This window comes from Kogia breviceps, chromosome 2 (genome assembly GCF_026419965.1).
Source record: "Kogia breviceps isolate mKogBre1 chromosome 2, mKogBre1 haplotype 1, whole genome shotgun sequence".
Classification (NCBI taxonomy): domain Eukaryota; kingdom Metazoa; phylum Chordata; class Mammalia; order Artiodactyla; family Physeteridae; genus Kogia; species Kogia breviceps.
In genome coordinates, this window is record NC_081311.1 from 104,586,529 (window position 1) to 104,609,465 (window position 22,937).

General features: G+C 39.8%; 1 protein-coding gene across 5 annotated transcripts in view; it reads right to left on the reverse strand.

Annotated features, from left to right (window-relative positions):
- PTPN4 (protein tyrosine phosphatase non-receptor type 4) overlaps window positions 1-22,937 on the reverse strand; it is a 198,307-nt gene that overhangs the window by 20,512 nt on the left and 154,858 nt on the right. For all 5 annotated transcript variants that reach the window (XR_010839098.1, XM_067025896.1, XM_059054910.2 and 2 more), the window contains exons 17-26: window positions 21,585-21,668; window positions 21,436-21,492; window positions 15,453-15,609; window positions 12,169-12,335; window positions 11,282-11,372; window positions 11,135-11,196; window positions 8,683-8,829; window positions 7,166-7,294; window positions 4,172-4,320; window positions 2,840-2,975 (exon numbers count right to left, since the gene is read on the reverse strand). Coding sequence is in view for 4 of the 5 variants with exons in the window: in XM_067025896.1 (XP_066881997.1) it covers window positions 2,840-2,975; window positions 4,172-4,320; window positions 7,166-7,294; window positions 8,683-8,829; window positions 11,135-11,196; window positions 11,282-11,372; window positions 12,169-12,335; window positions 15,453-15,609; window positions 21,436-21,492; window positions 21,585-21,668 (1,179 nt within the window). In the remaining variant the exon portion in view is untranslated. The remainder of the gene's footprint in view (window positions 1-2,839; window positions 2,976-4,171; window positions 4,321-7,165; window positions 7,295-8,682; window positions 8,830-11,134; window positions 11,197-11,281; window positions 11,373-12,168; window positions 12,336-15,452; window positions 15,610-21,435; window positions 21,493-21,584; window positions 21,669-22,937) is intronic.

The following is a 22,937-nucleotide window of genomic DNA, read 5'->3' on the forward strand; positions in this document are numbered from 1 at the left end:
GCGGGTTCACGCCCAGGTCTGGGAAGATCCCACATGCCGCAGAGCGGCTAGGCCCGTGAGCCATGGCCAAAAAGACTAAAAAAAGCTTAAGAATACATTTAACAAAAGAATGACTGTGCAATTACAAAACACTGTTGAAGGAAATTAATGAAGACATAAATAAATGGAAAGACATTTTGTGTTCATGCTTTTGAAGACAGAATATCATTAAGATGGCAACACTCCCCAAAATGATCTATAGATTTAATGCAATCCCTGTCTTGCTTTTTTTGCAGAGAGGACAAACTGATTCTAAAATTCATATGGAAATGCAAGGGACCCAGAGTAGCCAAAACAGTCTTGAAAAAGAAGAACAGGGTGGCAAGATACAGATTTCCTGACTTCAAATTTTATTACCAATTTATAGTAATCAAGACAGTGTGGTATTAACACAAGAACAGATATGTAAATCAATGGAATACAACTGAAAGTCCAGAAATAAACCTTTACATTTGCGTTCAAGGGGCCCAGAGACAATTCATGGGGAAAGAACAGTCTTTTCAACAAATGGGGCTGAGACAACTGGAGATACACATGCAGAAGAATGAAGGTAGACCCCAACCTCACACCACGTGCAGATATGAACTCAAAACGGATCTGACATTTATGTGTGACAGCTAAACTATAAAACTCTTGGAAGAAAAAACAGGAATAAATCTTTGTGACCTTAAGTTACGCCATGATTTCTTAGCTATGACACCAAAAGTGTATGTGATTAAAAACAAAACAAACAAAACTGGATGTAATCAAAATTAAAAACTTTTGTGCTTCAAAATGACTTAATCAAGAATGTGAAAGAACAGCATAAATGAAAACATTCGCAAACCACAGAACTATAAGAGACTTGTTTTTAGAAAATATAAAGAACTCTTACAATTCAACAATAAAACAAAAAAACAAATTGAAAAACAGGCAAAAGATTTGGACAGTTCTCGAAAGAAGGTATACAAATAAATGGCCACATGAAAAGATGCTTGATATCATTAGTTATTACAGAAATGCAAATCAAAACCACAAGATACCACTTTATATTCATTCGGAAGGCTAAACTAAAAGAAAGATAATGACAAGCGATGACAATGATGTGGAGAAAATGGAACCCTCACACACTGCCAGGGGACTGCAAAATGGCACAGCTGCTTCGGAAAACAGTCTGACGGTTCCTCAAAAGGTTAAACAGAGTTACCATATGACCCAGCAATTCCATTCCCGGGTATATACCCAAGAGAAATGAAAACATTTATAAACAAAAACATATACACAAATGCTTATGGCATCATTATTCATAATAGTCAAAAAGTGGAGACAATCTAAATTTCCATCAACAGATGAATGTGTATCTATTCAATGAATAAGGAATGAAGTACTGATATATATGCTACACAATGTATATACCTTTTAATATTATACTAATTAAAAGAAGCCCATTATTTATGAAAGATCAAATTATATGATTCCATTCACATGAAAGGTCAGAATAGGCAAACCTACAGAGACAGAGTAGATTAATGGTTGCCTACGGCTAGGTTAGGGAAAATAACAGAGAAAATTGGGTACAGGGTGTCTTCTCTGGGGTGATGAAAATGTGCTAAAATTAGATAGCAATGATGGTTGCCAAACTCTGTGATATAAAAAAGAAAACACTTGTTAAAACACTTGTTAAAAAGGGTGAATTTTACGGCATGTGAATCATATAAAGCTGTTCTAAAGTTTAAAAAGACATGATTTCTATGAGACGACTGGAAATCTGAATACTGGCTGTTGCTATCATTAGGGAATTAGTGTGCATTGTACTCTGGTGTGATAACGGTGTTGTGGTTTTGTTTAGAAGGAAACAACACTGCTTTATCGTTTAGAGAGACACACTGCAATACGCACGGACAAAACAATGCGAAGTGCAGGGTTTGCTTCAAATACGGGGAGGACAGGCGGCGGCGGCTGAAGGAGACACCACGGCCAGTGCTGGGGCCAAGCGTGCAACACAGTGCTCAGTACATTATATTGTCTTATTTCGTGTGTGTTTGTTTGAAATTTTCCATAATTAAAAGCTAAAATAATGACAAGCACTTATCACATAGGTCAGTTCACTTCAGTGACCTTAATGCCACCAACAGTGCTAACATTTCACAATGGCTTAATACAAAAAATAATCTTAGCGTTAACTCTAAAATCCCATGATTCCTCTTTTGATTCTTGGAACGTAATTCAGAGTCCCTATAGAATATAGTAAGTTAGTAGCTTAATGTTGATGATTTTTGTTGTTGCAATTTAAGCTCTTATGTAAAAAAGAAAGGCAATTTCCCCACAGCTGTTTCACTGAAAACAGGTCTCCAGTCTCCAGAGAATCTCCAGATTCTCCAGTCTAGGGACACTATCGTTCTCAGCACTCCATTTGACTATGTAACCCAGGGCACGTTCCTCCTCTGCACCTGTTTAGGCAGTCCAGAACCAGCATGATAGGGTGGTGTTGGCAAACGTTTTCTGTAGAAGACCAGATAGCAAATATTTTCGTTTTTGCAATCACACGGTGCCTGCTGCAACTTCTCAACTCTGCTACTATAATGTGAAAGCAGCCATAGACAACATGTAAATAAATGACTGTGGCTGTTTCCAATAAAACTTTATTTATAAACACAAGTGGCGAGTCTGGCTCATTGGCAGTATTTGCTGGTCCTTGTGCTAGGGTTATTAGCTCCTGGCAGAGAATTAACATGAGAAAAGTATGGTTTGAAATATATACTGATAACAAAAACCATCACGTTGAGAATACACACTCATACATGAGGTATGTAGTACTTACAGGAGTTTGGATCATCATGGCTCGCTGATCTCTCATTGTTCTCACAATATCTAGTGGATAAACTGGCTGATTGCATTCAATGAGACACATGGCTGTTTCCATGGTAATAAGAACCCCGGTTCTTCCAATCCCAGCACTAAAAAAGACAAATATGGGGCAAAGTCTGATACAATTCTGTTACACTTCTTGTGCCTTTTGTACTGAATCATATTATAGTAGAAGAACAATTTGATTTTAATATTTTATATTAACAAAAGTAGCAAGCCAACTGGAAACTATTCTGAAAACCAAAAAAAAAGAGTCACTTAATACAGATTAAATGGTTTGTAACCACCCCTCCCCCACTGTTAGTTGCAAATATACAATTTTAAGTTACATTTCAGTTTTTAAAATCTGAACAAGGTATAGAAGCTTATTGGAGAAACAGCTTTAAAATGCAAAATAAGAGAATTACAATAATAAATCATTAACAATTGTACAAAAGACAACTATTTTACACACTCAAAAATCAAGTTTTAAAACCAAATTTAATTTTCATTAAACTTCACCATTGAGATAGTTAAGAGCAACTTTGTGAAGTACTCTGTGAATGTGGATAAAGTAGCTCTTGGGAACTAAGGATATGAAATAGCCAAACATGTCCACCATTCCTGCCATTTTGCCTCTCCAATATCGGGTCTACAATCTGTTTTGATGATTTGAAAGTTTGCTCTTAAAAAGTGCTGGAATGTTTAAGGATAAAGAGATACCTTAATACATCCTCTGAATAAAGCAGTTGGATGAGGAGAAAATAACGTCTGGCTGCTAATCTCTGCCAGGCTGTAGCGCTGTATCCGGTGCCTTGAGGGCAGAAGGGCTCAGTGGGAAAGGAAGGAGGGTGTGAGCCACCGCTCACCGCTCAGCACCGCTCAGCTCACCGGGGCTCTTGGAAGCGGCCCCTCCTGAGAGGGCTGGGCAGCACCACTCCAAGGAGGTGAAATGCTCACCAAATGTCCTAGGAGGGGCCAGGAGCGGGAAATCCAAACCTCCGGATGCAACCCAGCTCCTGCAATGCTGTATCTCATCAAATCTATGAAACCATTAACGTTAGGACATGACTAGGAAGAAGACAAAGTGCTAAGGACCAGCGCAGTGAGTATTATTCTCACTTATGATAAAACTGCTGTCCGCCATCTCTTAAAACATGCCCTTTGCCTTCTACCTGCAGAACCTAGCTTCGAGCTCTACCAGCGTGACAGCCGTAACTGCAGGACAAAATATAATATGTATTCCCCTTTAAAAATGCCACATCTAGTCAGTTACTCAAATCATAATAGACAGAAAATGAAATACCTGCAATGAACAACAAGAGGTTCTTCCTTGCCGGCCCTCTTATTTCGTACATGGCAAACAAAATCCAGAAAGTCGCTGGAATCGTCAGGGACCCCGTGGTCGGGCCAGGCTATATACTGGATCTGAGTGAGTTGACGACTCTCATTTTTCTACGTATAATGAAAAATTATGCACTTGACTTAGAAATAATCCTTAAAATATAAACAAATATTCATGTCACTTTAATTTTAGGAGAAAAGCAATGGGCTTCCCCGGTGGTGCAGTGGTTAAGAATCCGCCTGCTGATGCAGGGGACACGGGCTCGAGCCCTGGTCCGGGAAGATCCCACATGCCGCAGAGCAACTAAGCCCGTGTGCCACAACTGCTGAGTCTGCACTCTAGAGCCCGCGTGCCACAACTACTGAAGCCTGTGCGCCTAGAGCCCATGCTCCGCAACAAGAGAAGCCACCGCAATGAGAAGCCTCTGCACCGCAACGAAGAGTAGCCCCCTCCTTGTTGCACCTAGAGAAAGCCCACGCACAGCAACAAAGACGCAACGCAGCCAAAAATAAATATATTTTTAAAAAAACAAAAGAAAAGCAAAAGAAACCACTCTCATTCCCCCCTGCCAAAAAAGTAATGTATAAACTCAATAAAACCCAAAAGTTCAAGGGAAAGGAAAGAAACCATTTTACAGAAACAGCTGTACCCATTTAAGTGTCAGTCACTTGGATTATTACTATTCTTACAACTCAATTTCTATATTTGTATTTTTAGGGTGATAGTCAAGTAAACAGGCAAAAGCAGATTAAGATCCCAGAGAAATGTTTAAAAGAAAACTAAAGAATTGTTAGCAAAAAAGATAAGGTTAAAAAAAAATTTTTTTTAATGAATAAAGTTGGGCTAATACTTATTGATAAATGCAAGTGAAATTATGGAAATCAGGAAAAATAAAATCTCAAAATAAATGTAGGTTAAAAACTGGAGAGCATAAAATCACAAAATCAATCAGGATTTAATTCTTTTGGGGGAGCCAAAAGTTGGCATAATGAAGAAAGTAAGGTACTGAATTTATACATCTTGGCTCAAATGTCAACTTTGCCAGTTAAGATGCTAATTCAGAGCCTTACTTTCTCCAACTGAAAAATGAAATGACATCTACACCTCAGAGGGATAGTCTTACGTTAAAAGGATTCAGTGAGAGGACCTGCAAAGCACCCAATCACAGCTGTTTGGAATCATATGCTCAATACTCGATAGCTATAGTCATCAACACTATGAAATCTGGTTACTATCATTTACATTAGATGGAGCTTCCAGAAAAGAACGTGAAAGTAAGGTAATTAAGAGAGAAGAATTCCCAAAGAGACCTCAGTTTAATTTGATAACTAATTTTTCAGATGAATTTAAGGTATCTAGCACAGATTACCTTTGACTATTACTGTTAACAAAAGAACTTAACGGTACCAATAATCTACAAGAATGGGTAAGGTAAAATCATATTTTATTAAGTTTTGGGGTAGCATTTATCTGTCTATTCATCTATCTACCCATGTATGTGTGTATTGATGGTAGCAAGTTAATTTTCCCAATTATAATTGGCTCCAACATTGACTCCAAACTAACTTGTGTCTTAGCATAGTTCTGAGGTACTCAGTGTTGCAAAGAAAAGCCACTAAAATATATACAACTGCCACGGATAACCTGCCGGTGGAGAACGATGGGATACATGCATCACCTGATGCAACCCTCTACAAGCTCATCTGTCACGTCTATTTAGGGAAGCGAAGAACCAGCTTATTGGCTTGCCTCGTCATACAACCACGAGCTATACAGTGTCCACGGCCAAACCCCAAATTCATTCTATCTCTAGCCCGAAAGATTTTGAAAACTTTATCTTCTTGTAACTTTAGATTTATCCAGAGCCAGGTTCCCTGAGCACACCATGGCGCTCCTTCCCTTGCTGGCCAGTAAGGCCCTGCCTCGCTGGGCTCCTGTAATCACCCTCGGGGAGGGGTGCAGTGGCAGCGGCCCGTGTGGGGGACCAGGGGAGACCTGGTCTAATCTCCAAAGGCTCGGCCGTGGATGCTGTGCTCTTCTCTAGCATCACTTCTTTCTGCCTTCAGCCCCCAAAGCCCCCACCGCCCCTCTGCCCAAGGTGGCTGGTCCAGGCTCTGGCAGCCCAACAGGACAGGCACGTGCTGCCCTCCACACATCTCCCAGCTGGGTTACTGAGCCGTCGTTTCCTCATCGGTTCCCACTCTGGCTTTGATCTGGAAGCCACGTGGAGCACTAAGAAAAACTAACCATTTGAAAGCTATAATCTGTCTGAGGTCAGAAGGTCCTGCCTATGATCTTTTCCTCCTTAATACTGAGAAGACTGTGAAACTGCTCTCTTCCACTCTTAAAAAAGCGGAATAGGGCTTCCCTGATGGCGCAGTGGTTGGGAGTCCGCCTGCCGATGCAGGGGACGCGGGTTCATGCCCCGGTCCGGGAGGATCCCACGTGACGCGGAGCGGCTGGGCCCGTGAGCCACGGCCGCTGGGCCTGCGCGTCCGGAGCCTGTGCTCCGCAACGGGAGAGGCCACAACAGCGAGAGGCCCGCATACCACAAAAAAAAAAGGGGGGGGGCATAATTTGATAGCTTTCAATTTTTCTTTCCATTTCTACAGATGGACTACAATACCTTACCGATAATACGTGGAGGAAAAAATCTATAGCCAACACCCCTGGTATAATTTTTATGAATAGGAAGAGTACAAATTAATAGTAATAAGTATTATTTACTAGACTATTTTTTCACTGATCATTCGTATTTACCTACAGAAATTGGAAACATTATAGTAGGAGAATACATTTCATAAGATTCCAAAGTATTCCAATGAAGCAAATAGTTCAGCAATTTTTTAATATTTCTTTCTTAGAAACTAGGACTCAGACTAAAAACATTTTCATCTGTCACAGCCTCTACCTTAAACAAAACAGCTCTAACCAACAGACCCCCTGCCTTCGTACCTCCTGGTTAAACAGTGTCATCTTCCTGAAGACATATGCAGTGTTCCCTTCTTCTGAGTGGCAGGTGACTCGGTAGCACCCATAGGATGAACTTCCTGTAGGTTCCGGCCAATACTGGTGACACTTAACCTGGCATCAATAGATTTTAGAAATATACATAATTCCGATTCTCCAATTTTTAAAATGTTTTAATTTTTAAGAACTTTCAAACTTACAGAAAATTGACAAGAATAATTTAATGAACTCTCATATACCCTTCACCTAGATTTACAAACTAGTATCATTTTTTTCTTTGTCACTTTTTCTCTTTGTAATAATAGTCTGTTTGGATCTATTTTGAGACTGCAAATATCCTGTTTACAAAAAGCTTCTACCCATTGTTTTACCATTACACTAATTTAGATTTAAAAAAAAGGTTTCATGACATACAATTCACGTACCATTACACTATTCAATTGTTTTTAGTAGACTCACAGAGCTGTGTAACCATCACCACATCGCTTTTAGAACATTTTCATCACCCCCAAAGGAAGACCCACAGCCCTCAGTAATCCCTGTGCGTCCCTCGGGCCCCTCTCCTCCCTCTACGCCAGGCCTGGGTGACCACTAATCTACTTTCTGTCCCCTATGGCCTACTTTGGACATCACATATAATAGAATCATAAGATACGTGGTCTTTGGTGGCTGCTTTGTTCACTTGGCACAATGTTTTCTAGGTTCATCCATGCTGCAGCATGTATCATTTTTTCATACCTTTTTATTGCCAAATAATATTCAACTGTATGAATATACCACATTTTATCGGGTACATCTGGATGTTCTCCCACTTTGGGGCTATGAAAAATAATGCAGCTGTGAACATTTGTGCACCAGTTTTTGTGTGGACGTGGATTTAATTCTCTCGGGTGTTCCTAGGAGTGACACTGCTGAGTTACGGTCGCTCTACGTTCAGCCTCTTGAAGAGCCGATAGGCTGTCCCCAAAGGCAGCCGCACCATTTCACAAACCCACCAGCGGCACAGGAGCTTCCATTGTCGCCACAGCATCACCAACTCGGGTTCTATTCTGTCATCTTTACTTTGGCCACCCTACTAGATATGACGTAGTATTGCATGGTGGCTTCGACTCGCCTTTCCCTGATGACTAATGATGCTGAGTGAGCATCTTTTCATGGCCTTATTGGCCATTTGAATATCTTCTTTGCAGAATCATCTATTCAGATCCTTTGGCCATTTTTAAATGGGGTATTTGTTATTTTATGGTTAAGTTGTATGAGTTCTTTATATATTCTAGATACAAACCCCTTACCAAGTTCATTTAAATAATATTGGCTAACACTTATATCACATTATGACATGCTTATTATGTGTCAGTCACAGTTAGGCGCTTATCCATGATGATGTTAACCGCGACCCCGTCAGAAAGGACGTTTAAAGGTGACAGAGGAGACCACACGATGTGGCTCTCTTGGCGGCGCGCGCGATGCAGCCTAGAGAAGCTTCGGGCAGCGTGACTTACTCTGCCGTGCTCGGCCTGTGTGGTCAGCATCACGACCGTGGAGCAGCCTTGTTCCCACACCATCTGCCAGAAGTCTGTACAGGTGTGCGGCAATGGCCCTTGGCAAGCGATGTACTGATTTATCATTCTAGAGGAAGGGATTTCCATCTAAAAGGACACAAAAACAGAATCGTTCGCATTATTACTTTTTACTAGGATCAAACACATGAAAATCATCTCCTGAATGATAACTGAATACAACTAATCTCAATAAATTGCAAAGTGAGTAAAACAAATCTTTATCAACAATTTATTTTATGTGTAGCAGAAATTTCTTGGCAATGTGCAGTAGTTATACATATTTATCTTTCAATCAGTGGAAACAGGAATTTAAATATTTTCCAAAGCGCTCTTATGGTTTTTTTAAGCGCAGCTTTACAAACAATCCTGTTTCAGAGGCAGAGAATTGATATAGAAATAAAAAAATGTTTGCCTGTACATAGAAAACAAACTTATGGTTACCAAAGGGAAAAGGCAGGGGATAAATGAGGAGTCTGGGATCAACATATACACACTACTATATATAAAATACATAAAAACCCAAGGACCTACTGTATAGCACAGGGAACTATATTCGATATCTTGTAATAAATTATAATGGAAAAGAAAAAGAACTGTCTCTAACCAGCTTATTAGTAAATTTTGTGAGGAGCAAAAATTCTGCCATTGGCTTCAGTTTAGATTTTTCATATTATCGATGTGTATATATGTATAATGTGATGTATAAATATAATATGCACATAATTATATATATAATGTATATAACATGAAAAGATTGGAAAAATATTTTTAAGTTCATTATTTTCAGAAAGTAAGACTGTAAGTACTTGGGGAAGATGAACCATCATCTTATTATATTTTTAAGACTGAATTTAAAAAAAGAAAAGGTGACATGTACATGGTAACTGGAAGAATACCAAAGGGTGAGGAAAGAAGTCTCCTTCCCATCCCAGCCTCCAGTTTACACTCAGGAGGGCAATCCTTTTTCCTAGCTCCTATCATATCCTTTTGAAGATATTCTACACACGACACACAAATGTACACACAAAACTACCTGCCTTTTACTCTGTCAAATATAAATGGTAGCATATAATGTTGTTCTGCATCTTGTTTCTCTTTTTTCTACTTTACCTTTAAAATCATGTCAGATTAGTACATAAAATTTCATACTGTGTAATGGCTCTACTGTATAAACATACCGTAAATTCATATAACATTTAAGTTGCGGCCAATTTATCTGCTATCATAACCAAGGCTACACTGAATAATTTGTAGACCTAACATTTTTGCACACAGGAAGAAATATATTTGTATAGGCAACAGGAAAAAATGAGAACACTGGATCAAAGTGCATGTGCGTTTAAAAACATTTTTTAATTAATTAATTAGTTAATTTTATTTTTGGCTGCGTTGGGTCTGTTGCTGCACGCGGGCTTTCTTTAGCACGGCAAGCAAGCGGGGGCTACTCTTCATTGCGGTGCATGGGCTTCTCATTGCAGTGGCTTCTCTTGTTGCGGAGCACGGGCTCTAGGTGCGTGGGCTTCAGTAATTGTGGCCCGCGGGCTTAGTCGTTCTGCAGCATGTCGGATCTCCCCAAACCAGGGCTCGAACCCATGTCCGCTGCCTTGGCAGGCGGATTCTTAACCACTGTGCCACCAGGGAAGCCCTGCATTTAAAATTTTAACAGACGGCTCCAAATGGCTCTCCAAAGAGGTTTGTCCCTATTTACACTTCCACCAAGAATGTATGAGGAATGCTTGTTCCTCAGTAAACTCCTTAATAATCCACAGTCCTTTCTCCACATTCTGAAACTCCCAAGGTTCTGAAGCATAAGTTTGTCTCTCTTTTTTTTTTTGGTATACCTAACCTAACCTGGACTCATTTGGTAACAATATCCAACCTGAACCTGTTTATAGCCTATCAGTCCTATTTCGTGGGAATATCCACAGTTTGCTTGCTTACTGATTATAGGGTAATGTCCCATAGCCTGCTGGGGACATTACTTATTACAGTGTATGCACCGAATAACCTTCCAAAACTCCTCCAAATTCTGAATCCCAAAGCCTATTTGACCCCAAGGCTTCAGATAAAGGCTGTCGATGTGTATAGGGTATTATCAAACGTTTTGATATTTCAATCTAATAGGTGAAAAATGGTAGTAATTCCTTGCAGTTTTGACTTGTACTTTTCTTTATGTAAATTAAGTTGAGCATATTATTCCTTTAAGTGTTCGTTTCTCTTATTTTTCTAAGTGTTATAACAGTATAATAGTTTTGCTTAAAAAAAAAGTCCTTATCTGAGGTACATACTAAAAGAGTTGATTGTCATTATTCATGGATTCTGGAATAAATCTCAAAGTTTATAGTGGTCCCTCTTATTCCAAACGACAAAGGCATAATTTTAAAAAACTTACATTTATATAATTTGCATTGATATAGTCTTCATTACCCTTTAAAATGACCCGTGTAGCATCATCTGAAAAAATTTAAAAGAAAGAACGTTTTCATAAAGTTATGTTAAAAAGTGTAAACATTAACATACAGAGAGGGTAGATACTCACAAGGCGAAATATCTCTGTATCTATTTTTGGAAATGTTCTGAGGTAATCTGGCACAAGACATTGTCATTCCAGGTTTTTTCCGATATAGTTGCTATTAAAAAAAAAAAAAAAAAAAAAAAAAAAAAGAACGAGTCCAGAAAGCCATCAAGAGTTTCTATTTTGTTTTCCAGACTTCTTTCTATGCTATCAAGAAACAGGTTTTTTTCCTTGGAATACCACATCTATACAATGATGCACCTTAGGTTTAGTAAGGTATCGAACCAGATTTGCAAAGCTGAATTTTGCAAAATCTCTGACATGAACTATATATGTTTTGAAAAATAGTAAAACAAGTAAAAAACAATTTTCCTTACAGCAAAAGTACCTGAAGTTTTAAACAGCAAATCTGTAGGAAACACTTATCTTTCATTTAGTTTAGAGATATTTTTAAAAAACCTGATGTGCCCTAAATATTTTATAGTCACCTATCTACAACATACACTTCAGAGCAACAAATATTAATGATGGCCAACTACACTGACAGAAATTAGGGAAGGATTAAATATGACAAAAGGTACAAAAATTTTCCTTTAACACAGTATTTTTACATCTATAATAGTCTATCTGCAACCTTTCATAAAAACAGCTATTTAATTACAGAGAAAATGTAGCTTGATGATATACCTATAAAATCTCCTTATCCCTCTGTTTTAAACAGATATCTATTAACGAAACCACAGCTAGTGTTTTGGAAGCAATTTTTTTAAACTCTACATTTTAGAATTCTTTTTATATCAAGTATTTCTCAGAATAATATTTTAGTTTATAAATTTTAACTGACAGTAGATCAGGCAGTTAAGAAGCCATGAAAATACAGGCCAACACCTTTCCCACAGAGCATCACTTACATCAAACTGTGTCAGCGCTGCTCCAGTGATAAGCCCCGCAGCCAGCTGGACCATCGACTCCCGCAGGGAATGGTCATCCTGATGGATGCTATCTAGTGGGGCTTTCTCAGGAATGTACTGGAAGTCCGGCTCATTCTCTAGCTTTTCTTCCACTACATCATACACAGCTACAAAACCAAAACCAAAACCAAAAAAGCCTCATGGAAACCTTAATGAGTTGGCAAAAGGAATGTACCATATATTATTTAATTTTGTGTCGGGAAAAATATTCACTTATTCCTAACTCATCAGATCTGAGTCTGGGGCCACTGTGTATGGGTTGAGAGTGGCTGTGGAGCAGAAGAAGTACCTCTGGGAAAAAGAAGGTTCGTGGGCATATTGCTGAAAATGTCTGTAACTTAAAGAGACAGTAGGAAAAAGAGGAAGGCCGAGGAACAGCTCTGACCAGATCTTTAATTTGTGGACCTGGGACAAGAGCAGCAATAGAGGCCTATACACACCATAGGTCTAGACGTGAAAAGCTACACATAAGCGGAACAGAATGCTAAACAAAATACTTTGTATTCTCGTTCCTTGATGTATCTACCAAACAACTTGAGGCCAGATTTCAAAGGAGAATTCTAGGCCAGAATGCATTGTTGTGGCAGTGAGGGGAGCCACCCGTAGACTGTGGCCCTTAGGCCACCCTCAGCTCCACTCTCCAACGTGGGGGCCTATAAGCCCACCCGGAACCTTGCAGCCCACACGGAAGCCCACTATACACCCCTTTGGAAATTGATTCCTCTGCGCTACCCTGTTGGCCTATATCATGTGATCAACCCTTGGGAGAATGGGTCTGGGAAAAATGGCCAGAGGCCCAGGAATGGGCTCAGAGTTATTTGGTCAAAGAACTAAGGGTTGAAAAAGGTGGTCTAAAAGGAAGGGGAGGTCACAGATGCCGTGACCTTGGTCCCACAAAGTCCTGACCCCCGTGGGGAAAGGCAAAGCTGAAGCAGAGAAGAGCCCCTTAGGGATGGAGTCAAGCTTCTGGCCTTGTTTAAGAAGTTTTGTTCCTGCTCAAATACGTATGCACTTTTGAGAAGAACAGATTTCTGAAATGAAGAATGTAAAGACAAAAAGATGGAAATGCAATTTGTCTAAGAGGAAATAAGATTTAAAGGGGAAAAACACCAGGAAAAACAAGCTACGTTTTGGCAAACATAATTTAAAATTGTGATTATACAGTATTTTTTAAAAAATAGACATGACAGACGCACACTGAAAATGAATCCTGGTCTAGATTTTGATAATAAAGCAATATTAGAAAGATCCTTGCCAAAAAATGTAGGCCCTAGGTGGGTTCCTCTCCTAATGTAAAATATAAATGGGGTGATTTGGAATTGCAAAAAGGCCATGCCTTTTCCATTATATAGATTTTTGTTCATATTCTGCCTCTGTACTAGTCATGAATTTGGGAGCAGATAACTTGGTGTCTTGGTGCCTAATGTCTTGGTGCCTAAATGTCTTCAACTATAAAATGGGGATAATTTATCTATCTCATTGGATGGCTGTAAAGGTTAAATGAGAATATATAAAAGAGCTCAGGTCTATGGAAAGCATTTAAAAACTATTAGCTAATATTATTATTAAGTTCTTTAGGATCTGTTATCAGGAGAAAACAGAAAAAAACAAATTGAGAGATGATTCTTAGTATGAAATTTAAGTTGTTTTATGTGACAGAAAATGCCTAAAAATGAATCACCTAAATAACAGACATAAATAAATGAGTTCCTTTAAAAGTCAAAATAGAATGTTCTGTTGAAGTCCTCTGAATTTTCCTAGAAAGCCAATTCTAAACCATGAACGCTGAAAAACACAAAGTACAGGCAAAACTTGTTTTATTGCGTTGCTCAGATAACTATGGCATTTTTTTTTTTAAAACAGATCGAAGGTTATGGCAACCCTGTGTTGAGCAAGTCTACTGGTGCTATTGGTCCAACAGCATTTGCTTACTTCGTGTCTCTGTGTCATATTTTTGTAATTCCCATGATATTTCAAACTGTATTTGTTATAGTGCTCTATGATCAATGATCTTTGATTTACTATTGCAAAAAAGATTATGACTCCCTGAAGGCTCAGATGATGGTTAGCAATTTTTAGCAATAAAGTATTTTTAAATTAAGGTATGTATATTATTTTTTTTTTAGACAATGTGATTTATTGCACACTTAACAGACTACAGTATAGTGTAAACATAACTTTTATATGAACTGGGAAACCAAAAAAGTCATGTGACTCGCTTTACTGCGGTATTTTCTTTACTGCAGTATTTTCTTTATTATGGTAGGCTGGAACCGAACCTGCAATATCTCCAAGGCCTGCCTGCAGGGAAGGTAAAATGAAAATGTCTGTTTGTACCCAAGAGGCAAAATGGGTACGTGGGGAGAATCGGTAGAGTTCTAATCACATTTCACTTCCCTATGGTATGTAACTGGTGATGTGGCCCTAACCAATAGTCACTCTTGTGGCTAAACCGTGATGAACAGTAACCGTTGGGAACGAAACTAGAAGAGTGTGTCTCCTGCCAGGAGGAGGTATGGCATTTACGAATGCTTCCAGAGGGGACTGGTGAGGGTTGTGGGACCCACAGCAGCACCATTACGAGCACAGGCTGAGGGCCTGGGACTGAGCCTAGAGGGAAGGCACAGTTTCTACTGAAACCCTGCTCGGGACACTGCTGAGGCCGAGCTGACTCCGCACCACGTTTATTCTGCGGTGCGCAAAGTGAGAGAATTAGGAACCCTGCCCAAAGGGGCAATGGACGGCTTCAGGAGCCCCTGGGCGCTCCATGTGGCAGCATATTCGTGAGACTCTCGTAGAAACCAAACTCTAGCAGCTTGTTGCAGGGCTTTCTACCTGTGGAACAGCAAGTATACCTGAGGAAGGACCTAGGACTCCTTGAGCAGCTGGGTGCAAGGGAGGCAACCCCAGCCACGGCGGCCAGGACAGAACTTGCCGAGGCTGCCGTCTGAGCAGAGCCCTGAGTGAAGGGAGGGTATGCGTTCCACGGGCATCAGAAGACCGTCGGGAAGGCCAGCACAGGTGGCAGGAGAGGGAGCGAGGCTGGGGCTGGGCAAGGTGGCCACGAATTCGCGTTTTACTCCACGTGTGAACGGAAGCCGCTGTGCCTTGAGCAAGAGACGGATGGGACGTGACCTGAGTTTTCAGAAGCCGGCTCGGCCACTGTGTCTGGTCATGAGCATGAAGGAGGTATAAAAACACCCAGTGCGACACACAGCGCTCACCGTTGGGTCGAACGACCAGGGCGAGCCCCCCCGAGCGTCCCTCGCAGCTCGCTCTGATGAGCAGGACCACCTGGTCGTGGGTGTGTCCCGCGATGTCCCGGCCATTGATCAGCACCACTTGGTCCCCTTCGTTCAGTCGAGGGACACACAGGTCGGCCTGTAATGGGGTGAGAAGAAGGTCTCCGATTTGCACCCGCTCTCTTCAGCTACGGCACAGGGACTTACGTTTATAGACGCTGCAGCAGAACTAAAACCACACGTAGAACTTTTCTTCACTCATCCACCAAGAAAACAGAAGTAGGAATCTCACTTTCCCACAAAGACACTCCTTTTTTCCTTCTTCATTAATACCTTTTCCCCTAACGCCCTATTATATACCTAGACGTACAGAGAAGACCAACATTCTCAAAGTGCACAGATCAAGGCAGCCCTCACTTTGCACTGTCCAGATACATACAAATTTCAGTCACCACAGCTGAGTTAAATAACACCAGTCTCCTAACATGGCTCAGATTTCAGTTACTGTGATAAATTAATTATAAATAACTGCATAAAGTACAAAATTCACCACTAGCCCATGTCAGTCCAAAAATCACTATGTAAATCATAAATATGTACCATGATCAGTGAGCAATCACATCCCTTCTTTCAAAGGCTACTGGTGACTTCGCGCTGGGCATCGGTTATTCAGTTCATGGAGAGACAGCAAAGTGGGTTACTTGTCTCTGTCTCCCAGTGATAAACCCATGTAAAAATGGATAATCTAAAGAGCGAGCTAGCCAAAAAGTTTAAAAGTGTAGCAAAGAAACAAAAAGGGACAGTGCTGGAAGTGAAATTCAAATTGAACATAAACTGAGTTATAGAAGAAATAGTTGACTATGGAAATATTGACACTTCTACTGTTTGAGAGACCCCAGATACGCAGGGAAAGGGATTTAGAGAAGGTGAATTTATCAACATAAATGATGAAAGTGGCTGCTACAAGAAGGGTGAAGATGTCTGAAGAAGTGATGCTGGCGAAAAACTTCTCAATACAGGCACTCCTGGGAGACATTTCACATCACTCCTGGGAGATATTTCACATCACTGAAAGTGCAGAGGACAAGTGGAAGTGGATTCAGACTTAGAAAGCATTATGACCACTTGCCAAGGTAAGAAAAGAATGCTCACTCTGTAATTTAACCTATATGACAAGGAGACAAACACTGTTCACAAATTACCGGTGATAAGTTTTCACAAAGAAATAAAACACTTTAATTCTCAATGTTTCTAACGTTTGGAATTACAGGATACTAAATCAGCATTAGTTTTACTATTTTTTCATTTCCCTATATATTTACAAGAGAAAGCATCAGAAGTTTTAAAGTTGTGATGAAAAATTTAAAGGCCATGGAAACAAACATAATTTCCCCCCCTGACTATCCAGAGCACTTTGTGAGGTTTCAGACTGCACGGTTATCTTTACAGCCCTGCACCAACTGTGCATGCGAGGGCTGCCTATACTTTACTGAGAAAACAAACAAGTAAATAAGGTAAAAGAGATCAACAGAAATATGGACGGCCTGCTCCAGGGACACAGGAATGAGAACACATGGGAGTCAAGTTTGCAGGATGATGGCTCAGACCGCGAAAGAAATGATAGGGCTGGACCTTTCAGAAAGGGCCACGGCAAAGGCTTGAAAGATGGAAGCACAACTAAACTCAACTGTAAAACAAAGTCAACAAAGTCCAATAAGGTACTGTCGTTAGTGGAAAGAGCACTGGTCTAGGAGCCAAGTTCTTCCTTTGCCGCTTATAACATTTGTGATCTTAGACACCTGAAACTCTGAGGAAGGAACATGTATCTGTCCTAATTATTCATCGTTGTGAAATTTTTTAAATGAGATATTTCAATGCAAAGCATTAAAATCTGGAAAATTCAAATTTACGGTTTGGACTATTCTCTCTAGTTGCTTCTTTCTCTACTTCTTGTAGTAGTTAAAACAAAAAACAATCTTTGAATGTTATAGTACAGTGGTTAACCATTATAACTGAAGTAACGCTCTCATACTTAATCTGCCTTTTATCAGGGATAATTTTTTACTTGCATTTCATTCGGATCTGGCAAGTCTAGATGAAATGAATTTTGCTGGGGCAAGAGCTATTGGCTCAAATATGATCAGGTAGGAAGAAAAACATGATTTTTGAAATTATCCATTTTAGAAGGTTTCCAATATAAAAAAATGACACTAAAATATTTGAAACACTGTCCTTTCCCCTCCATCACCTAAAATGAGGTTTCTAACTGGAAAACTGTAAGTCTTTAAATTAATAAAATAATACAAAAATGACACATTTCTATTTATTTAATCTGTTCTAAATTCAGTCACTATTTATGAAACATAGTTCTACGTAGCAGAAAGGAAAAATTACCAATATAGTAATCTGTATAGCATAAAAATTTATAGTCATAAAATTTTGTTTGGAAATGAACCTCTCTATAGAATGTTCAAGAACACCCTTGACTTAACTGAAAACTATTCACTGTTCAGAAAACTCAATATTTCTTTTATGACTATTACAATTGGCATACAAGTAAAAAAAGGTTTATTGGTTTTTTCTACTTATAAGAGCAATACATGCTCATTGTCATGATTTCAGACAATTTATAAAAAGGATATGGGCTTCCCTGGTGGCACAGTGGTTAAGAATCCGCCTGCCAATGCAGGGGACACAGGTTCGAGCCCTCGTCTGGGAAGATCCCACATGCTGTGGAGCAACAGCCTGTGTGCCACAACTACTGAGCCCGTGTGCTGCAATTACTGAGCCCATGTGCTGCAACTACTGAAGCCCACGCATCTAGAGCTTGTGCTCCACAACAAGAGAAGCCACTGCAATGAGAAGCCCGCGCACCGTAAAGAAGAGTAGCCCCCGCTGGCCGCAACTAGACAAAGCCAGGGCACGGCAACAAAGACCCAATGAAGAAAAAAAAAAGGAACATGGAACCAAGTAATGAATACCAGTAATTCCACTACCCAGATGAAAGACTGCTAACATTTTTTATCATGTTTCCAGATTTTTAAAATATATTTACATAACTCATATTTTTTTAAATGGATAAAACAAACATATGAAAGTATAATATGCATTTTTAAATTGAATATAGTTGATTTAGTTTCAGGTATACAGCAAAGTGATTCAGTTACAAATATATACATATATTTTCAGATTTTTTCCATTACAGATTATTATAAGATATTGAATATAGTTCCCTATGCTATACAGTAGGTCTTTGTTCTTTATCATAGTGTGTATCTGTTAATCCCATACTCCTAACTTATTCCTCCCTGCCCCTTTCCCCTTTAGTAGCCATAAGTTTGTTTTCTTTGTTTCTTTTTTATGGCTGCACCGCATGGCTTGTGGGATCTTAGTTCCCTGGCCAGGGATCAAACCTGTGCCCTCGGTAGTGGAAGTGTGGAGTCCTAACCACTGGACTGCCAGGGAATTCCCATAAGTTCGTTTTCTACGTCTGGGAGTATGTTTCTGTTTTGTAAATAAATTCATTTGCATTTTTATTTTTTTATTTTTTTGCGGTATGTGGGCCTCTCACTGCTGTGGCCTCTCCCGTTGCAGAGCACAGGCTCTGGACGTGCAGGCTCAGCGGCCATGGCTCACGGGCCCAGCCGCTCCCTGGCATGTGGGATCCTCCTGGACCGGGGCACAAACCCGCATCCCCTGCATCGGCAGGAGGACTCTCAATCACTGCGCCACCAAGGAAGCCCCCATTTGCATTTTATTTAGGTTCCACATATAAGTGATAACATATGGTATCTGTCTTTCTCTGTCTGACTTACTTCACTTAGTATGATAATCTCTAGGTCCATCCATGTTGCTGCAAACGGCATTATTTCATTCTTTTTTATGGCTGAGTAGTATTCCATTGTCAAATATGCACTTTTCATAATACTATATTTTATGAAAATATTTCCATACTTATATATGCTACATCATCTATCATTTTAAGAGCTGCAAAGCATGCGCAACTTATTTAATCAATTCCAATGATGTACATTTTGATTTTCCCTCCAATTTTTAAGTTTCACAAACAATATTACAATGAACGTCCTTGTGTACCCTTTGTTCCAACTGTTTCATTAGAGGTAATTCCTAAAAGTGGAATCGTCAGGTAAAAGACATATTTAATTAAAAATAAGTTTTACTTAAAATTTTCGTTTCTGGGAAAGCTATACACCACCACACAGTTTACAGAGCTGACTAGGTCCATAAGATTATTATGATAAGAAACCATTTCTTATGTTCTCCCCTATCTTCTCCCCCTCTTTTGAGGCATCTTCTTTCAACATTTTAGCTACATCTTTTGTATTTACCTCAGTATCTCTAAATAACGTTTCAATTTTATTTTTTAGTTTTTACTTCAGACGTTATCTAACTTTCAACTTGCTAGATGAGAACTTAGCAATCGTTCGTCTTCTCATCTGCACTCCCAAACACACATACACTTCCCAATACATACTGAACAAATAATTTTGGGCTATTTCCCCCATCTCTCACATGTGTAGTAGGTTCAGTAGTCATTTTATACATCACATCCCTGTCTTGTCACCTCTGATCACAAGGGATTTGTTTAAAAGAGGACATCTGGTCCAAGCTGGATCTATGAAGGGTTTGCTTCCCAGGAGTCTGTAAGTTAGACTGAGGGGCCTAATGAGTCTGGGCTGCTGAGCTGGTAACGGACAAACCCTGAAGTTGCTAGCAGTCACCTCACCCCACATGGACTGAGGGGCTGAATGGTGGTAGCTACACGGTTTCTATTTAGTACAGATTTTGGAGTCACAATCATTTCTGCAGGTAGAGTGTGTCTGCGGTGCTAATGTTACAGGACTTGGCTTGAAGCTGCTACTAAGTACACTTTTCATTTAGAATGTATTTTATTTGGAGTAGCTTGAGAAATGAAGCTAATTCAGTGTACAAACTGGTTTGTACTGAGAGAGAAGAATGGAACAGTCACATAAAAAGAAACAGATGAAAAATAGAGTCCTGATGATTTTTCAAGTTCTCTTTAGAAAAGTCTGAGTGCATTCCTACCCTTGGGTTTTGTGACACACCTCTACAGCTATACGATAAATTCTGTATTTATGGTTAAGCCAGGGGTATTCCAGGAGTTCCCTGTTATTTGCAACCAACAAAGTCCTTAAAAACCAGAACTAAAACCATGTAACATGATATCCTTGATCAACCTTGACTGCAATCTTCAAATCAACTGTGCAGTTGCGGCAAAGCACCAGACCCCATATATATAGCCTCTTCCCTCAGGCCGCAGGTTCCTGCCTCTCCCAGGACGCAGAGATGGCTGAATGACAATGGGTGCTGGATCCCAGCCCTTAGAGGTCTTTTAGGTAAGAGAAATGCAGTTAAACAGAGGAGACGACAACAGAAACGGGGGTCTGAAAGCAATATGTGCGATATACAGGATCGATCCAGATGACGCACCCACAAGTTAGCAAGGATTGCCCTTACGAGCAGCAAGTTCATGGGTGCTGAACCTGAAGGAGGGGGCTCAGGGGGTTCATCCTCACGGGTACAGGCAGTCTCTTCTCTACTTTTGCTTAGAATGTTCATAATAAAGAACTTGAAATACATATTTTAAACAGAAAGTAGACAAATAGAACGTAGGTTAAACAATTCTAAATGAAAACAGAAGCCAACAAAAAAAGCAAACAAACAAAAACTATACCTGTCTACATTTTGCTGTTTAAAGGGGTTATTTTCATAGAATCTAGCTTCTCTGTAAAAAAAAGGAATTTAAAAACTGTTATAGATAGGGAATAAATAAAAATTAACTTCCCAGCAATTAAAGAGATTCAGCCAACATCATGTGCTACTTGACAAATTAAATGATTCATTTTACTCCTTTATTTATACTAATAATAATACGCATGTATTCTCGAAGCTAGGATTCACTGGGAAGGCTGCTGTGACTCACAGGTGTTCCTGGCGCAACTCGGGACACGATCACAGGCATCTTCTGGTCACATCCTCCCTTCAAAACAGTGCAAATCGAATATCAGTCAGTATTGCCAACACAGAAACACCTTAATTTAAAAACTGGGTACAATATAAGTTCTAAGTTACCTTTACATTGAATCCAAACCTTCCATTTTCATCAGGTTTCATTCTGATTAGGACAAGATTGTCATGTGGAATACCACCATTAGGCTTTAAAAGACAAAAATAAATAGCTTGTCACACTCTTCATTTATAGCCTATCCTTCAGATATACATGAAGCATGCTTCTTGTATGCTGATATTATCTAAAGTATATAAAGAATCATAATTTACATTTCTCTCGTGCCTTACCTGCATGCTAGACTGTAAGTGCCAAGAGCAACAGGGGCTTTATTAATTACCTGAGTAGTTAATTTCAGTGTCTCTAGAACGTGGCTCAAAGCTCTGCACGGAGCAAACACTCATAAGCATTTACATGAATTCATGTGATGCCCCCTCTGCTTTTTAAAAACAGCCTCACTGAGATACAACTCACACACTATACTTCACCCATTCAAAGCGTATAACTCAGTGATTTCTACCATAGTCACAGAGCTGTACGAACATCACGACTGGTTTTTTTTTTTTTGGAGGCAGCATTTGATTGGGTTGAAACTAAGATGAATTCCGAGATTGCAATTCTCTGGTTTGAAGTACAGATGAAATCACAGAGGAAAAAGTTGACAGGCATGTCAATGACCTGTTAAAATGCTACTCTTTGATTTTTACCCCCTTTTCTTCACCCCCCAAAGACACCCTGTGTCCATGAGCAGTCACCCCTCCCCAAGTCCTAGTCAACCCTTCATCTACTTCCTCCCTATATACTTGACTCTTCTGGACATTTCACATATACGAAATTATACAGTATATGTCATTTGTTACAGGCTTCTTTCACTTAACATGTCGTATGCCTGCTCGTTGGGGGTAAGTAGCTGGCTAACTCTTATTTAACCTTCGAGACACAGGTCGGAGACGACCATTTCTAGGAAGTCTTCCCTGAACTCCACAGCTGAATTAGTTATTTTCATATACTTATGAATTCCCACAGTCACTTCTAATTATAGAGCTTGTTCAGTCCTCAGTCCCCTCCTTCCTCGACTCACCAGTAGCGTCTGACACAGCTGGTTACTTTCTCTGTGGCTGCCTTCTCATCAGCCAGTTGACTAGTTTTTTTCCTACCTTTTGGTCTGCATCTTTTCAGTTTCCTTGGCTGGTTTCTTTCAACTCCCTCATGTTTACAGTTTGGAGGACTAAGCCTCCATATCTAGAACCTCTTATCCTGGTATGTGTACACACTACACTTCCTGTCTCATGGTTTCAAATACTGTCTACATGCCATCAACTCTCAACATTATACCTTCAGCTTCGACTTCTCCCTTCAACTCCAGAGTCCCAACGGACTCCCACTAGACGTATCAACGCGTCCCAGCTGAAATCCCG